The sequence below is a fragment of the Bicyclus anynana genome, chromosome 5 (genome assembly GCF_947172395.1).
Source record: "Bicyclus anynana chromosome 5, ilBicAnyn1.1, whole genome shotgun sequence".
NCBI lineage: Eukaryota > Metazoa > Arthropoda > Insecta > Lepidoptera > Nymphalidae > Bicyclus > Bicyclus anynana.
In genome coordinates, this window is record NC_069087.1 from 10645902 (window position 1) to 10665028 (window position 19127).

General features: G+C 33.5%; 2 protein-coding genes across 5 annotated transcripts; one reads left to right on the forward strand and one right to left on the reverse strand.

The window, feature by feature from the left end:
- Positions 1-182: 182 nt before the first annotated feature.
- Positions 183-2672, forward strand: LOC112053342 (nuclear cap-binding protein subunit 3). The gene is made up of 3 exons (XM_024092737.2): positions 183-431; positions 517-811; positions 1654-2672. The coding sequence occupies exons 1-3, from the start codon at positions 330-332 to the stop codon at positions 2652-2654; spliced, it is 1398 nt and encodes a 465-aa protein (XP_023948505.2). The 5' UTR covers positions 183-329; the 3' UTR covers positions 2655-2672.
- Positions 2673-3610: 938 nt separating this feature from the next.
- LOC112053016 (MICAL-like protein 1) lies at positions 3611-18759 on the reverse strand. Of its 4 annotated transcripts, none has more exons than XM_052881544.1 (14): positions 18301-18759; positions 18029-18213; positions 17384-17445; positions 16908-17250; positions 15878-16611; positions 15557-15687; positions 15394-15474; positions 13999-14191; positions 12473-12614; positions 11401-11571; positions 9440-9554; positions 7995-8094; positions 7146-7284; positions 3611-6155 (listed from the first exon to the last, which is right to left on the reverse strand). In XM_052881544.1, exons 1-14 carry the CDS (start codon positions 18450-18452, stop codon positions 5938-5940), a joined length of 2766 nt encoding a protein of 921 aa, XP_052737504.1. In that variant the 5' UTR covers positions 18453-18759; the 3' UTR covers positions 3611-5937. The 4 variants fall into 4 exon arrangements, with proteins under 4 accessions (XP_052737504.1, XP_023948055.2, XP_052737505.1 ...); XM_024092287.2 differs by having other exon boundaries at positions 11395-11571; XM_052881545.1 differs by lacking the exons at positions 16908-17250; positions 17384-17445 and having other exon boundaries at positions 11395-11571.
- Between the last annotated feature and the right edge of the window lie 368 nt (positions 18760-19127).

The following is a 19127-nucleotide window of genomic DNA, read 5'->3' on the forward strand; positions in this document are numbered from 1 at the left end:
GATTACAATGAAATATCGATTTTTTAGAAACAGTATAAAGAAACGCGTGTTGATTCTTGATCTTTGACAGAGATTTCTAGTAAGACAGGTCCCTTGTAATTGGTCTGAGAGTATTATTTATACCATACATACCTATACTCTATAGTACTACTTTAACATTTTTAGACTGTAGTTATTTTTCTTTGTATTTTTTGGTTTGGTTTGGTTGTCAGACGTAAAGAAATTATGTATTTATTTTCGATTAAAATCAATGACTTACACCTAACTATTAGTAGTAATAATTAATGAAATCATTATTATTTTATTTTTACCAATAATTTATATTGAATATGGATCACGATAAGGAAGAAGGTGAAATGAGTGACGATACAGAAATGGTTGTAGACGACCAACGAGAAGTCATTGATTACGATACCAAACAATGTACCGTGGTATGTACTGAATACATTATACTAAATACAAATATTGAATTAATTTCAATTGTAATAATTTCAAACACATTTTTATGTATTCCAGCTTTATACAGCAGACAAAAATGGCCCACTTGTAAAAAAGTTGAACAAAGTAGATGCTTCAAAGCTTGAGGAAAGAGCAAGACGATTTGGCTTAGATCTAAGCGGGAACAGAGTGGTTACGCAAACACAAATTGATGAACTATATAATAATTTTGGAATTGAAAGTGGAAATGAACGACATTTTAGATTTGACACCCTGCATTTGAATGGTGTCCATGGTCTATCAACAAAGGATATCTTTGAGTATTTAGAAGATTATAAGCCTGTCTCTTTAGAATGGATCGATGACAATTCTTGTAAGTAGTTATCAATCATACTATGTTCAATTTTGTGTAAAAAATTAAATTTTCAAGTGGTAAGAAAAATCATTTTAATCTAGTCATATTTTTAACAGACTTCCGTAAAGGAGTAGGGTCTCATAAATGTTTTAACACTTAAACAATCCTGTGTACTGTGTTTGGCTCACAGGGAGCTGTTCCATAACAACACAAAATAAAACAACTTAGTGGAAAATAAACATTGGAGTATGCTTTTTTGCAAATTGATATTATACATTCTGTTGATACCCTTTTGGCTTTGGCCCTTGTGTATAGAACAAGTTGACCTTCATCAAGGAGGTTATGTTAGCATCTCACACATTGTGTTTGGATGGACTGAAATCCTCAAATGGACTCAAAGATCCAATAACATGTACTTGAACATAAAGAAGATAGTCTTCCTGATAATTCTTATGATTTCTTATATCTCAGATGACTCTGCTAGTGTCTATTTTCACTAATTATGTCCATCCATCTGGTGTATATGGGTATATCTGGAGCTAACAACCCTTATTATGTTATCATGCATCAATCTTTAAGTGGACATCAAGTAACAGTGCAAAAATATACAATAACACATGTGACTACACATAAATTTAAAACAAATCTGAAGTCCAACACATTCACAAAATAAAGATTTACAACAAAGTCCATTTTACCTAAATCTCAAATATACAAAAAGAAGTTTTACAACCTAACTGGTGTTTAGAGAGATTTGAGTGTTATTCAAACAAAAAAACCCTTCTGTTTTGTAATATTAGTATAGTCCTTAGGTGACTAGGTGAACAGTATTATTAATTACTATAAAATAATTGTTACAGGTAATGTTGTCTGTCAAGATGATATATCAGTAGCATTAGCATTGCTTGTGCATTCTAGAGAAATTAAAAATAAGGATATTATAAATGAGCTACATGCAAAGTCTACTTACCATTGGAGAGAAGGAATGCCACATCCAAAAAAAGACATAATATTGATGCGTTTTGCTACAAATGGTGATAAAAAAATGTGTGTAAAAATGCCAGAACCAAAAGTTAAAGATGATGACAATTATAATAATGTGGGCAAAAACCCGTGGGGAGATTTATGTAGGTCCTGGGGTGTATATGATCATCAAGAGGTGTTTCAAAGGAAATTGCCCAAAATAGACCAAGTAGATGAATATTCTGAAAGACAATCTGAAGTTCATCAACCTGTGCAAATAAAAAATAAAAGATTAGCAATGAGACTTGGAAAAAGAAGTATTAAAACTGAAACTGATGATGATGAGAGCAGTTCAGATTCAGAGTGGAAAACAAAATCAAAAACACCAAGAATGAGAATGCATGCAGATGATGAAGAATCAAAACAAAGAAAACTAAATATTACTAAACTAATCAAAACTGAAGAGGAGGACAGTTATGCTCCATTGTCTATAGAAGTTATTAACTCAAGAACAACATTCACACCAAGAGAAACAAAAAAGATATCAGAGAAATTTAAATATAGGGAGACACAAACCAGTAATTTGCACAAAAACATACAATCAAGATTGGGTGTTAAAGTAACACCAGACAAACAGACAAGTTCAAGTGATGAATCCTCATCTGATGATTCTGATCATAATGTGGTGAGCAGGGTACAAAAAGTTACCAGCAACTCGAAAAATTCATCTGATGTGTGGTCTAGATTAGAACGTGTGCCACAGAATATAACACAGAAAGATCTTAGACAAGTTTTGAAAACCCGCAAACAGAAGCCTGATGACTTAAGAGGAAAAATTGGTAAATCAAAGCAATGTAATTTACGTATTGAAATAGACAATAATTATAATGATGAATAAATCAATTTTACAATTCGACTTTTACTTTTATTTCACATAAATTATCTATAAAATTATACTCACAGAACCCTTCTAACTTATCACCATAACTTGACATTTCAAAAGCCTATAAGTAAACTAAGTCCATTTGAAATAAATGAATTTTGAATTGTTGATAATAATTGGAATGATGGAGTCTAAGGGCGGATTTACATTTGTATGACGTGGCGTGCGTCACGCCACGTCATACACCCAGAACTGAATCGGTGTCATACATTTTGTATGGCAATGTTTACAGTTACTGTTGTGACATGCGATTGCTTCTGATGCGTCACATACAAAATGTATGATACCGAATATGTTGTGATGAGTCACGTCACGTCACGTCAGACCAATGTAAATCCGCTTGCAATAGACCTGTACTTGGGATTTGGAAATAATTATCTTTTCTTCCAAAGAAGTTCTCTCTGGTAGCAGCAGCCGGCCAAATTGGAAAGACATCGTCGTTTAATCCTACTGTTAGGCACGCTCACGTTATCCTGACCTCTGCTAACGACAGGCGCGAAATTAGGCTCCACAGAAGACAGGTTATGATTAACAACTTCACAGAATCACATGTTAGGCTTTGTAAATGGGTTATTTAGATAAGCTGATAGTAATGATGGCCCTTACATCATAATGTAGGTAGGGGTTAAGATAATGTAGACATCTTTATAGGGTTCCGGTGTTCAACAAGGAACCCTTATACTTTCACCATGTCAGTAATCAGTATGTATATACATTTCTATTTAAAATTTAGTTTAATATTGTCACAAAAAGTATAAGCTATACAATAATGGTACTATGGTCTTTTTATTGTAGAGCATCATGCTGATTGAACAATTCATGATTTGGATTACAATTTAACTTTTTTTATGTGACCAAAGCTAGGTTTTTGTAACCTTCCGTAAATTATCAATTTGGTTAAATAAAACAAATTTTCAATAAATCATAAATGATGTATAATTAAAAAAAGTAATTTTGTGCATTTACAGGTTTGATTCAAAAGTGCACTAACAAATTTAAACATGTGTTAAAGATAAACATTTATTTCAGGTGTAGTTTTAGGCTTAACAAAATTTAAATAATATTGTGAATTCACAACAAATGTAAATACTAAATAAGAAGTAAACAAAATGTAAAAAAAGATAGAGAGTATTATATTGATACTATTGCTTTATTTCAACAATTGTAAATAAAGACTATTTTTATTATATCTTAGAACTTATGCTGAGTGTAGCTACATATACAATACATAATAGATTTTTAGAATCATAGTAACTGTAGCTTTATATTAGTAATTCGATTTTTATAATAAAATATTAAACAAATGATAGTTTAGGTTAGGCACTTATAATTCATATCTTGTTTTTTTTTAATTTATCTATTAAATTAACAAAATATGTGATACTAATAATAATATTCAAGTCAAAAGTTATGGCAGTTCAAAAATATAATATGATAATCTTACTTAATATAATAATATGCCATTGCAGTAGTCACATTTTTTTAATATCAATAAATAATATAATATCTTATCACTTCTGCGAACAGAGAATACACAGTAGCAGTCTGTGGCCTATAAATAAATTTAATCAAAATTCAGAATTCAAGTATGTTAGTACTTACATACTTAAACCTATGGATTACAGTTATTAATCCTTAAGTGCAATTTTGGTGGTTAAGTAGATTATACGAAGTGCAAAAGATGCAGTTTCTTTAAATTAGATTATTTAATATTATCTTATATATAATCTAGGTTAGAAGTTCCACGGAAGGAATTTAAAATTATTATAATCTAATAAATCTTTGTAATCGAGTTATTATTGAGATAAGAACGAGAAATTTAGAGATATGCTGTTAAATCTAAAGTTATTGAATAGGTTTTATCAATACCTTAGAAGAAAATGTACAATTTTTTTTCAAAATTATTAATAAATAGCTCAATGTGAATAGAGATTCTAATATATTAAACAAAAAATGTACTGCCATATAAAAAGAAAATAATACTGTTCACTTATTTATAAAAAGTATATAAAAATGGCTTTTAATTTAAAGTAATAAATAATTGCACCAAAATGCTAAAATAATATTAAACATTTAATTTTTGAGCTTATTAAATCTCATAAGTACATATTTTTACAAAACTTAAATATTTTTTGTGCTTAGTAATGTGGTATATAAAATATGTCTTTTTTTAAATAATGCAAAAAAAATTTAGATAACAAAAAGAATATTTTTTTGAATATTGCTACGATAAAAAAAATTAAATTGACAACAATTTTTGATTATTTAATATGATGTATTTAGATGTTGAAAGAAAAGTAAATAGCTGTATTTACTTTTCTTTCAACATTACATACATTGTATTATGTACATGAATACAAGTAAATGTAGTACTACACTGACTGATTTTACCTTACCTTACCATCCTTTTTATATTCATACAATTTTTAGTGGAATGTTTCAGTCTTCTTAAGTACTTCACGCGGCCTGCTATTGACAGGACATTTAAGGGTTATTTTTAAGGGTGCATTTCAATTAACAATCTAGGATATAAAATATAAATTGCAGGCAGCCCTTAAACTAATTTAAGGGTATGTCGACAGTTTACACACAGTAAGTATAGGATTAAGTTGACAACTTGGCTATATAAACGCACTGCAGTAAGCTAAGCTTCGGTTGAACAACAGTAATTAAATATTTAAATTAAATACTTGGCATACACAACACAAATATGCTAATCTTGTTAGGTGTAAACTTCTGCCAAGCTTTTGTATAGAGTTAACTTCAACGAAACTGTTAAGTATACACAGTAAGTAAATGTTTAAGTTGACAACTTAGCTATATAAATGCACTGAAGTAAACTAAGCTTCAATCAGTAATTAAAGATTTAAATTAAATACTTGGAGTGTACAACACAAATAAGCTGCCAATCTTTTGTCTAAAGTTAATTTCAACTAAACGGTTAAGTACACACAGTAAGTAAACGTTTAAGTTGACAACTTGCTATACAAATGCATTGAACTTAAACCAAGCTTCTATCGAGCCACATTAAACAAAGGTTTAAAATAACCACTTGGCGTTTATAATACAAATAGCGTGAATTTCAGCCAAGCCAAGATTCTGTTTAGTTTCTGTTTGCATAAAAGTAAAAGGTTAATTTTAATGCACCCCTTAATATCTCATTGTATATACATAAATATCAATAATTAATTTAAAAGATCTATGTTAGTGAAGTAAATAAAATCATTATTATTTAAATTCATTTCGGTTTCTTGTCTTTTTCAGCTTTCTCTTTGCCTTTTTCTGTTTTCTCTTTGTCTTTTTCAGTTTTCTCGTCGTCTTTTTTCTTCGATATCAACGTGTGTTTAGCCTTTTTCAATTGTTTTTTGACTTTATCCTTTACTTTATTTTTCTTTACCGGTGCCACCGCGTCAGCTGACTTCATTGATGAACTATTTGACTCGCTGTTTCTTTGAGCTGAAACGAAGAGATTATCGTATAAATAATAATCTATTTAAACAGGTCAATACATAGTTTCATCGTTTGTAAGGTGCCCCGACATTTATTAGTCCAATAGAAACCCCCTAAAAATATTAAAAATGACCTCAATCTAATTCACACTCTAAGCAAGAAAAAACAATTTTTATTTTTAATTTATAAAAAAATTTAAACATCTGGTTTTACTGTTTCGTAAGTATCAAGTCATTGAACTTTGTCCTAGTTTAGGCTAAAGTGAATGACCTCAAAGGGACCGACGAGCCGTATAGCGGCATGGCGGCGAATAGAGGGGTGGTGGTTCGATCCCCGCCCCGTTGGTCTATTGTCGTACCCATTCCTAAGACAGTATCGTCCGACTTCATATTTAAAAGATATGGCAAACATTAAAAAAAAAAACAAAGAATGATGGTTTGACAGCCTCCGTGGCGGAGTAGTATGCTCGGTGGATTTACAAGACGGAGGTCCTGGGTTCGATCCCTGGCTGGACCGATAGATTTTCTTAATTGGTCCAGGTCTGGCTGGTCTGGCTTTCGGTCGTGGCTAGTTACCACCCTACCGACAAAGACGTACCGCCAGGCGATTTAGCGTTCCGGTACGGTGTCGTGTAGAAACCGAAAGGGGTGTGGATTTTCATCCTCCTAAAAAGTTAGCCCGCTTCTTAGATTGCATCATCACTTACCATCAGGTGAGGTTGTAGTCAAGGGCAAAATTGTATAGATATAAAAATAAGTCGGGTTTTCCTTCCTGACGCTATAACTCCAGAACGCACGAACCGATTTCCACGGTTTTGCATTCGTTGGAAAGGTCTCGGGCTCCGTGAGGTTTATAGCAAAGAAAATTCAGGAAACATTTCAACGTAGGGTAGGGATAGGGTAGAGCTAGTTGAAAGTTTACATCGAGTTTCACGCGGACGAAATCGCGGGCGTCCGCTAATATAATAATGTGTAATATAAAATAAGGTAGATATACCTCTCTTGGAGGCGATGGAGGCGGCGATGGCGCGGTCCTCCTGTCGCTCGCGGCGCCGCTCGGCGTCCAGCTGCTGCACCAGCTCGTCGCGCAGCCGCACGATCTGCACCAGCCGCGACACCAGCTGCTCCTCGCGCACCTGCACAGCGGCGTGCTATAGGTTACTCTGGCGTGCATAAGGTTCTCCATCAGGGTATGTTTTTTTTTATCATGAATAGGCTTGCGCTTGACTACAATCATGCCTGATGGTAATCAATGATGAGGTCTAAGATTAAACGCGCTTGCCTAGAAGATGCCTATTCAGCATTTCAGCAGACAGACTGGTATGCACTACTAAGAAAAATAAACCAAACTGGGAAAATCTGCATTTAGTAAGTATTAAGAAACAGCTCTTAGGGTATGCAGTAGTTTTATGCATTTATGAGGTGCATGCCACTGGTAGGTTATTAGCACAGAATAATGAATAAACCCAGAATGAGTGTTTACAAGCAGCGTGGTGAAGTCGGTGAAACCCATAAAAAAACCAAACGTCACCAGTCTCCTTAATATAATCGTATACAATTTTTTTTTCATAATTTGTATTTCAAAAATTAACACTAACAACAATTACGTAAATTAATATAATAATCAATAATTACCTATAAAAAAATACTCCCATCTTATTTCTTTAGTTTGCTAGGTATATATAACTGTTTAAACGTATTATACACTCAAAGATCTTAAAGAACTCGATTTACCAATATTATTATGAGTAATTTTGACTCACAACTAATATAATATTAGTTGTATTAATTGAAACATGAGTAATATTCGTTAAAACTATAATCTATTTATGTATGAGCATTTTACCTTGTCCGCATCAATTCTGTTGACGGCGGGTCGCGACTGTAAAACCCTGATTTCATGCTCTATATCGGCCTGCTCTTGTTCAAGTCTTTGTTGCCTTCGGCTATAGAAAAGGAAAATGTACAATAAATGTTATTCATCGCTCCATCGAAGGTCACAGAACAACGTCTATGTTACTTATTTGTATGTAACGACTAACGTATCGCGTTACATGCAAATACACCTTCTATATATAAACCTGTTCGATGAAGTTTATGTTGTGGCTATTGGCTAGTAGCGACGATATTTTTTAAAGCTAATCACACACATTTAATAATAATATTAGTAGATGTCTCAATAGTTTAACAGTAAAGGGATCGATACGATCACCGAGAGGTCAAGGTTCGATCCCCTATATTCTTCAATTATCTTTTTTAAGAAAGAATAACAATATTTTTGACAACTCGGCCCCGAGGTTTCAGCTGTAGTTCCCGTTCCCGTGAGAATACGAAAATAAAACAAATAGACTCTCCACCTCATTCGTGTTCCTCACATATGAGGGTCATGACCAACCCCCATCTTGATTTTCAGTTTATTGTGTCACGCTATCGTGTTCTATCTTCGTCCAGCCAGATACAACTTTAAGCTACTTATTGTCAATAATATTGGCAATATGTAGCCAATTTTCAATAATAGTTCATGTATTGAGGTATATTTTTCTAAAAATGTTTTACGATAGCTAAATAAAACATGCGAAAATTTAAATACAACAGGGTTAAATGAGAATTGAAAGTTTACATCGATTTTCGCGTGTACGAAGTCGCGGGCACCCGCTAGTAACTAATAATAATCTGAAAAAAGTACCTAAATAAGCTCAATCGTAAAAGGGTTAAAATATCAAAATGAAAACAGAATTTTAGAATAATTATTATTTTCATATTTTATATTTATCTACCGTGTGTACCAAATATCATGAAGATTTAGTTGTTACGTAGGTAAATACGACTATTATATATTTCGTAAGATTACAGGTACATATGTAAATCACATGAGCATTGTTTTGAAGTAAAATTATCGTCTTTAATCTTATCAGTACAGTAGCACGCCCAAAATTTAAATACAATCTTTTTAAGATATAAATGGAACCGACTTCAAGGACATAATTCAGTTATTTTGATTTCAACACAAAATTACTAAACCGATTTTCATGAAAATGAAATAGAACCAATCTTGAAGTATAACTTACAAGCAAAAAAATAATTTTCAATTTTCAAAATGACAAAACCATGAGGTAACAAACATTTAAAAAAAACTCCTCCTTTTTTGAAGTCGGTTAAAAATAAATATTCCTAAGACCGATTTTCATATTAAATCTATGGTATCCCTGCAATGACTAACGTATTACGTATAGTTAATAACGTACGTATAAGGTAAACTATGTAATTGAATGGTCAATGTGAACTACTCACATGTACATTAGCTCGGTCTGTTTCCTAAACAGGTCATTTTTCTCGTTGACTAGTTCACACAGTTGTATAACTAGGTCTTCTATTTCCTCTTGCGGCGCGGTCGGTCCATCGTCGCCTGTACAAAATATTCATCATCATCATCATAATCATTCAGCTGATGGACGTGCACTGCAGGACATAGGTCTTTTGTAGAGTCTTCCTAACATCACGATACTGAGCCGCCTGCATCCAGCGAATCCCTGCGACTCGCTTAATGTCGTCAGTCCACCTGGTGAGGGTTGACCAACACTACGCTTTCTAGAGCGGGTTCGTCATTCCAGCACCTTGGGACCCCAACGTTCATCGGCTCTTCGAACTATGTGCCCCATTACGACTCGTTGAGCTAAGAGTATGTCAGATTTGGATCTATCAAATTGCTGAAGTGGCATTTAGCATTTATACAATTATTTTTTAGTTTTTTTTTTGTATATTTGGGATGTCCCAACGTTAGCAAAACAAAACAAAAACTCAGAGTGGTGTAGCCGTTCTCCAGTCCAGTTAGTAATGCGGGCTATAGACCTTCAGTTTTAACTGTACAGTCGAACTGTTCAGTTAAATAGTCCGTGACTCCGTATGTAGGCAAAATTGAGAACTGTACAGTTTTAATATTGATCGAAATATCGATAAGACAAAACAGTACAGTTAAAACTGAAGGTCTGAAAAATGCACGCGCTACAGACGTTAAGTTTTAACTGGACAGTCGAAATATTCAGTTAAATCGTCAGTTTTAACTGTACAGTTTTTTTTCTAAATCGAAATGATTGAAATTTTATAATACAATTAGATAAAATATATACACGTAGTTGAAACTGCGCAGTTAAAACTGAATGTCTGTAGCGCGGGTAACACTAACGAAAGACAATAATTATTTTTTATATAGGTACAAGACTAGAAGCTGGTGGACTTCTTACTGTCACATAAAACAAACATTCTCATGTTTAATTCCCAATATCAATTATTTCGAGTTATTCGTTGTTTCTTTGGCTTTTGTTTATTGTTCTTTAATTCCCTTGTATTAGAGCAAAAAAAAGTAAATCTATGCCGGTTAGCGTGACTAACTGCACGCTATACGACTTAACTAATCTGCAATTCTTTAGCATATAAAAAGAAGAAATTCTAGGGCAAATACAATAAATATCTCGATAAACTCGTAAATTTTTCTATAAGAATTGTTTTCAAGTTTAACTTTTTTTATAAAATAATAAATAAAATTAAATATAAATACTATGTAAATAGTGCTTCGCTACAGCAGTGCTTTTAAATTTAATAATAATAATTAATAGACGAATAAAGACTGTTGAATTAGCAAGTATATTAGACTAAAAAAATAAATCACCATATGAAATACTTCGCACGTCGCAGGACATGTAAAGAAAACGACGTGCAGTGAGGCCTTGTACCCTACAATTTGTACAAGTCACGATTTAACAGTTTGTCTTGTTTCAGGACAGGATCTCTGAAGAAAGAGATTTTGGGCTTTCATCATCAGAGTTACATGGTTTTCGGGATGACTGGCAAATTTCACTCTATATTTTAAGAAGGTATATTTTTCATATGTTTTCACCAAATTTAAAGAACAGTTACAACAACAAACAACAGAACCATTACTCATTATTTATATGTTTCTTCAGGTGGATAAAATATATACGGTCGAATTGAGAAACCTCCTCCTTTTTTTGAAGTCGGTTAAAAAAAGACGAAGGCGACCCGTCTTCGCCGATTGGACGACGCGACGCGACAAAGCGAAAAATGTAGGAAAAAGGTCGCCCATTGCTGATCATCTTAATTTATAATTAATTAGTATTAGTTCAATGACTATCCAATTTACAATAAAAAAGTGTTAACAAATAAACAGTCTTCATTCTAAGGGGCAGTAAAGCGTGTAACAGCAAACAAAGTGCAGTGTTCGGATTTACCCTCACACTTGTCGCGGATCATCCGCTCGATGAGCACGCCCTGCCGCTCCAGGCCCAGCTGCTGCGTCTCCAGCATGTCGAGCTGCACCTGCAGCTGTTCCGGCGACATCTGCATCTTCACCTCGCGCCGCTCGGGCAGCGGCAGCCCTGGCGCCGGGCCTTTCACGCGCCGACCTCCTAAACCCGTTATAACTCAATTATCATCATTATCATTATCAGCAGATGGACGTACACTGTTGGACATAGGCCTGTTGCATGGACTTTCAAACAACAACAAACATCCAGTGGCTCCCTGCAACCCGCTTGTAGTCCCCGGTTCAACTAGTGGGGAATCGACCAACACTGCGCTTTTCAGTGCAGGATCGCCATTCCAGTATTTTGAGACCCCAACGTCCATCGGCTCTTCGAACTATGTGACCTGCCATTGCCACTTCAGCTTCGCGATTCGCTGAGCTATGCCAGTGACTTTGGTTCGTCTGCAGATCTCCTCAATTCTGATTCGTTCACGTAGAGAAACTCCAAGCATAGCTCGCTCCATCGCCCGATGGGTAACTTTGAGCGTTTCAATAAGGTCCATAGTTAGCGATCAAGTCTCAGTCTAATTTGACGTGAATATGTCTTTAATATATTTTAATGGTCCACTACAGATCCTAGGAGCCAACCAGGAGAGATTAGGTCTCAGATTTTTCAATTCTTGTTAAAACGTGAAAACGAATTACATTTTTTTTGATTGATAATAATAAGAGGCAATTCAGAAAATAATAACAATAAGCTTATTCTTGCAATATAAATTCTTGCTAAGATATTCGTCTCGGAGGATATTCCTAGATCAGTATTGCAGCTATTCGTATCTATTCATAAATATTTCCTATTCTTACAAGTTAGCTACTCGAAGTTATAGTCCAGCAAAATAAAAAAATAATATAAATAAATTCCACTTTAAAATCCAAAGTTTCTAAACGCCTTTGTGTAGATAAGGATTAAACTTTTTTATAAAACCAAGATTACTGACTGCCGTTTCGATTTCTCGGCCGTTTTTCTGGAATGTAGGTACTGTACTGTTTTATTAAACACTTACCATCCGATGTGTTGCGTACGTCCGACAAATCGACACCTTTTTCCATAGATTCTCCACATCCTGACAGCGTCGAAAGACTGTCTGGAGGAGTAGGCGCAGGTCGCTTCTTCTTTAGTTTAGGAGTGGACTTCCCGAAGGATTTCTAAGTAACAAATTAATTAACACCCAAGTTAAGTAGGTACTTTCTAATAAGTAGATAATAATTTATAACTACATTATACATTGTTGACCGGGACCGGATATTATTAAATGAATTCAAATGAGACTTGGCACGATTTGAAACCATAGTACGTAGAAGTTACAATTACAAGGGCTGAAAGTTTGTATGGAAAGTCCTTCTTGGTATGTGTACTACCAGAAACCACTAAAAATAATGCTATCCAATTTTTTTTTAAATTACATAGGTATATGTATAAATAAAATTTAAGCGTATATTTGTGATTTCTGTGTTTTCTCAAGTGCATACAAAAAATACAAGCTTAACCGATTTTAATGAAAGATAGAGGAGGTTATTGAGCAACATATCTAGGCTACTTTTTTTACCGAAACAAAATCATGGTTCTCACGGGATTTGTAAAAAACTAAATTTCACGTGAACAAATTCCGTTTTCGTTTTTCATTAATGGTTCATAATACTTTCTATTTATGAATTCGTTACCTACTGCTACAAAATACCAATGCGTCGTCGATATAACAATAACACTGGATACCTTTCACTTTTGTTCTAATAAAATATTCTTATTTTGTATATAGATATTATTTTTATAGAATGGAAATTACGTTACTAGGTAAGATTGATAATTTTTTTATATATTTTTTAAATATTTATTATTAGGTTCTTTACATTCTGCGTCGATAATAATGAAGTAATTTGTTTACATAATTATAAAATACCTGTACCATTGATTCACAATTCAGGTTTTATTAACATATAGTAAATACGTGGCTATATCCTGTATAATTATTATTAATTTCATAGAATTGTCAATTCCATATGTGTACAACCATATTTTGTTACATCTTGAATCACCTTCTGGTAAATCGGTAGATGATTAAAAATTATTATTCAACATTAAAATATTATAGTTATCTTAAATTGCCTCGTTGGCCCAGTGGTAAGAGTGGCTTTATATCTCGAAGCCAAGTAAAGGGAATGCCCATCACTGGCCCTGGACTACCCTGACCACCCAGCAATTTATTTACATAAAAAAAACCTGATAATTCTACTTAAATGAAAGCGCAGTGGATTTACAAGACGGAGGCCCTGGGTTCAACCCCCGGGCTGGGCAGATTGAAGTTTTCTTAATCGGTCCAGGTGGTCGGCTTAAAGTCGTGGCTAGTCGCCACCCTATCAGCAAAGACGTATGGCCAAGAGATTTATATATTTGTGGATTAGATCATCACTTACCATCAGGTGAGATTGCAGTCAAAGGCTAACTTCTAAAGAATTAAAAAAAAAACGTATCTTGTGGCGCGTATCTTCCTAGGCCTGCTGTAAATCAAAAAGGTAAATCAAGGTAACTTGCCTGATCAGAGTGTATGGTAGAGGTGTGGGAGCTAAATGACGATATGCTGGCAACATCGTCCATCGAGGTGGATGGCACGTCCAAGTACTCAGCGATGACAGCCGGTGGGGGAGGAGCCTTCGGTTTCCTACGTGGGGTGCTTGCTGGGAGGTTTGGTGTGCTGGTTGTTACAGATGATTTGTGCATACTTGAACTGAAACAACCAATGTACCTGCAGGTATTCTTCTAGTGAGATAGTGATAGGCCAGTGGGTATGACCTTTGCGTTTGATTCCGACTTTTCATGTGCATTTTAAAAAATTAAATACACGTATTTCAAACGGTGAAGGAAAAATATAGTGAAACCTGCATACCTGAGAATTTTCTTAATTCTCTATGTGTGTGAAGTACGCCAATACGATCCGCATTGGGCCAGCGTGGTGGACTATTGGCCTAACCCCTCTCATCCTGAGAGGAGACGCGTGCTCAACAGTGAGCCAAATATGGGTCATAAATGATGATGATTCTTCTAGTGGAATACCAACCACATACACTATGTGATTCATGCTATGTATGACACAAAGCACACCGGCTATTGTGCGAGGCCACCTATTGTACATTTTTTATATTTTCTGTGTTCCTAGTGGTGTATTTTTTGATTTGATCAACCCATAATCGGCTCACTGCTGAGCTCGAGTCTTCTCTCAGAGTGAGAGGGGTTAGGCCAATAGTCCACCACGCTGGCCCAATTGGCAGACTTCACATACACAGAGAATTACGAAAATTCTTTGGTATGCAGGTTTCCTCACGATGTTTTTCCTTCACCGTTAGAAACACGTGATATTTAATTTCTTAAAATGCACACAACTGAAAAGTTGGAGGTGCATGCCCCGGACTGGTTTCAAACCCACACCCTCCGGAATCGGAGGCAGAGGTGGTATCCACTGGGCTATCACGGCTTAGTGGTGTATATATTCAATAAAGTATATTTCTTACCAGCAAATTGTTGGCTGATATTTGTTTTTATATTTAAGTATTTTTATTTGTATGTCACAAAATAAGGAAAGAAACAATAAACAATAAAGCAGAAGTTAAATACAAAAAGTGACCTTATTGCTTATAACCTTAGAATTCGGAGGCTGGAACCCAAGGTGCCACCAAGTAGCGTGTCTTACAAATTTAACTTACAATTTCATTCTTCACCAAAAAAATCTACAAAGTAAGCCCATTGTAAGATAATTTGAATACAGATATACCCCATCTGTATTCAAATTGTCCTAACATTTACAATGGGTACTGCAAGGTAGTCTGTGTATCAATATCAGCAAAATCTGTCTAACAATAGATAACAAGTAGTGAAAAAATATATAATATAAGTATGTATTTTGATTAATAATAAAAATACTAAACAACTTACCTTTCATCACATGTTTCTTCCTCTGAAGATGGTTCCTCTCCATCAGACCAGAAAGGATTATAGGCTTTGATTAGCTTTTTCCTAAAAGTAACAAAGTTTTTGTTGAAATAATACTACTAACAATATTTGGATCTTAAGGTAATGTACACAGTACAAAACATACATTGGAGTTGATGACTGAAGATCAGGTATTTTTGGCGGTGGTTGAATAGGTGGAACTTCATCATCTTCCTCCTCTTCACTGCTTCCAAATGGATTTGTGCTAACTCTTCGCGGCATTTCAGTCTTATCACGCTATATTAAAAGTAAAAATGCATACATGTTTATAAGTCATCAAATTAGTTAGCAATAGATTTGCAGTCAAGTCTGGTTTACTATAATGCTACACATGCGCATTACTGCATATTTTGACTTGTATTTTTTTTTTATAGAATACTCATTTGAACCAATTTTAGAGTAGCAAACTAGGAGTCATGATACATACCTCTTCCTCATCATCATCATCATCATCAGAAAATGGATTTAAATTATCAGGATATTCTTCAACAGGTTTTATAGGCGAATGTATTGACTCTTTAATTGAAGAATTCCCTACATCTCCTGGAATACTATCTAACTTCTTATCAATTAAACTTTGCTTCTTTCTCCTGGGTGGAACACTTATACTAATTTCTTGTTCATTTTTAGTTAATTCATTTGATGGTAAAGGAGTGTCTACATTTGATGGAATACAATTATTTTGTGCTAATCTATTATCATCAGTTATATTACTTTCAGCTTCTAAATTATTTGATATGCCATTTTGTTCAGGACTAGTTAATTCATCATTTGTAACACAGTCATCTTTGATATGTACAGGACTATTTTCTTTTTGGTTGTTAATTGTAACTTCAGAGTCTAAAGTGTCATCAGATAATTGAGTTTGTAAAAAGTCAAATTTATCTTTACTGCTTGTATAAGTTTTTTTGGGTATATTTTTGTAAATATTGCCACTGTCTAGTTGTAAATTACTATCTTCCTTTGGTGCTAAATCAAATTCTTGATTTATGGTTTTGATGTCTAAACTATTAATGTTAGCAGTTTTGAGGACATCACTTGATATAAACACTTCATTATCATTACACTTATCATTATAATTATTTTTTAAACTAATGTTTCCTATTTTATCGTGAATACTGTCATCTTTTTCTATGTTTTTTTCAAACATATTTATTTTTTCTGCAATATAAAATAATGTATTAGTCATAATATTAATATTGTAACAATTCTTGAAATGTTGGCTACTAGAAATATAAATAAAATAAAATGGGTTTGAATTACAAAGTATTTATATGTATGTATAGTATTTATTTTATAGACTTATTGTATTTTGTACAAAGGGTTAATGTTAATGGAATCACAATATCACAATCATCACACAACAATTAGAAGAAAAATGAAATAAATAGTATTAAGATTAAAGACACATGCACTATAAAATAGTAGTGACAAAAAAAGTAAATCTATTGTCTCACCTAATATTGACTGTGGTCTTGGTAAAGTTTTTGTACTAACTGGTTGTTCATATTTGAGACCTTGCCCTGAATTCGCATCACCACTGAATGCCAGCATTCCTATTTGGTCATTGTTGTTAAATAATTTGGGTGAGTTTTTATCATTTTTACATGTATCACAGGAAAACTCAGAATTATCAATGATGTGATAATTTTTTGGATTCAAATGTCCAGAACACTTGGAACATCTAAAACAGCTCCTGTGATACAGCTTCTGCGACACCATGAGTCTTTGGGCCAAGTACACAGGCAACCCACATGCAGCACATTTATCTAGAGCCACTTTTCCAAATTTGATTGGAGTCTAAAAGGGTGAAAATAAAGTATAGAATTTGGAATATGAGGAGTATAGAATAACATCACAATAAGAGCAGTGCTAGGTGAAGCTCATACAATCTGAGACAGTGTGCAAGCAATAAAACTACCATAATACTAACTGTTGCTTGATTTGTTGATGATGATGATACTTTAGGCTCACTTTCAGATGATTTTGTGTTCACTGCAAGGAACAATCAATTTATCATATTTCAAATGTGCCCATTAGTTTAAGAAAAAAGATTTTCAAGTTCCAATATAAAGATCTCCATACAGTGTGAACTCTATATAATATAGAAAGTTGTCATTAAAATGTAAAGTAGAAAAATGTGAGAAAAGTGGTTTTGTCATTATACAATAATTTTCTTTTACTAGCCATGTTATAAGAATATGATAACATATTAAGTCCTTCTACTTCTACTCAAGAAAAGTCTACACTGCTGCACGATTTCAAAAATGTTTGCAACAAATGTACTTTTTATTACATAAATGTAGTCATTATTGACAGTGGGTGTAATGGTATATAGTGTATCATTGTATGGAAGGCAACCTATACCAATCAAAGCCATGTGATGTCAATGCTTTAGCGAGTTTGTTGTTAAATCAAGTGACATTACATGGAGTTTACGCTGTATTTATTATAAGTATAGAAGTTTATATGGGCAAATGCCCGCGACTTTGTTAAAGTATTATTTATATTTTTGAAGAGCTTCTTTCATGTTAATGTGCAATAATATAACTATGTAAGATTACAATAAAATACATACCAGTATGTCCCAGCCGTTGGTAGAACTGTGATAAATATGTTAAAATTGATAATCGGTCAGGAATCTCATTCTCTACCATATCCTCAGGGTCCAATAGTGATGGAATACCCAAGTGTTTCTCAGCAATACTGTACGCTAATTTATTATTCTCGTATATATTTTCTGGGTTTAATTTCGAAACATCTCTACAAAAATTAATATGTAAAAATTTGTTTCTGATAAAATAATAAGCTTATTGTTATTTTGACACTTAATAATATTTTGTTACTTACATCAAATCTGGTCTAAAATGATGAACTAAAGCACAGAAAGCCATTCCATTTCTCCATGATGTTGTCATATTATCTATTTGCACATCTGGACAATCCTTCACTAACCGTTTGCACCATAATTCCAAAGCTTTTGTTCCCTTAACTTCTGACATCGTGTATTGGCTTACGAAAGTTCACTATTTATTTTATTAACTTATCAGTGAGTTATTCATATAATTTTGGTTACAGTTCGTCAGGTTTAGAAACCATCGCCGCGCGATTAAATATTCCATATTGTTAGTGCATGGTTTCCTACGTGAGAAATGTTACACTTTCTCCAATAATTCATTAAAATATTTAGTAAATAAATGTTCAACGAACAATATCCAGAGATTTTTTATTTTGAAAGAAAAATTCAAAAGTTTTAATGATGTGTCATGTTAATTGTCAAACTGCAAAGCAAAGTACTCGAACTTCGAAGTCGAACCAGTGTTACCAACTCTTCAAAATATTTATCCCTAAAGTTGGTGTCAAAAACCCCTAAAATCGCCTTAATTATTGAGTTGTCCCCCTAAAAAATATAAATTCATAATAATTTAGAAATAATATGCTGTCATATGTTTTAAAAGTTTATATTTAATACAGACAAAATACTACGTCTTTATCTGAAGATTCAGATTTTTTGAAATCATACATGTTGACAATGAACAAATTTACCAATTTTTTTTATTCGATGAAAATTGCCTCCAATTGCCTCAGAGTGGTTGTAGAATAACGTATTATATGTCGTTATAAGTCGCTAGGCCAAGAAAGAAATATTAAAATTATCATCAATTTAAAAATATTAA

What these genes read in the sequence shown, in the direction of transcription:
- LOC112053342 (XM_024092737.2), top strand. Translation starts at nt 330, where the DNA reads ATGGATCACGATAAGGAAGAAGGTGAAATGAGTGACGATACAGAAATG. An exon ending in ATACCAAACAATGTACCGTG is followed by an intron (nt 432 to 516) that starts GTATGTACTGAA and finishes TATGTATTCCAG; the next exon opens with CTTTATACAGCAGACAAAAA. An exon ending in ATGGATCGATGACAATTCTT is followed by an intron (nt 812 to 1,653) that starts GTAAGTAGTTAT and finishes TAATTGTTACAG; the next exon opens with GTAATGTTGTCTGTCAAGAT.
- LOC112053016 (XM_024092287.2), bottom strand. Translation starts at nt 18,452, where the DNA reads ATGTCAGAAGTTAAGGGAACAAAAGCTTTGGAATTATGGTGCAAACGG. An exon ending in CATCAACAAATCAAGCAACA is followed by an intron (nt 17,251 to 17,383) that starts GTTAGTATTATG and finishes TCACCCTTTTAG; the next exon opens with ACTCCAATCAAATTTGGAAA. An exon ending in ACAGAATTGATGCGGACAAG is followed by an intron (nt 7,285 to 7,994) that starts GTAAAATGCTCA and finishes GCCGCTGTGCAG; the next exon opens with GTGCGCGAGGAGCAGCTGGT.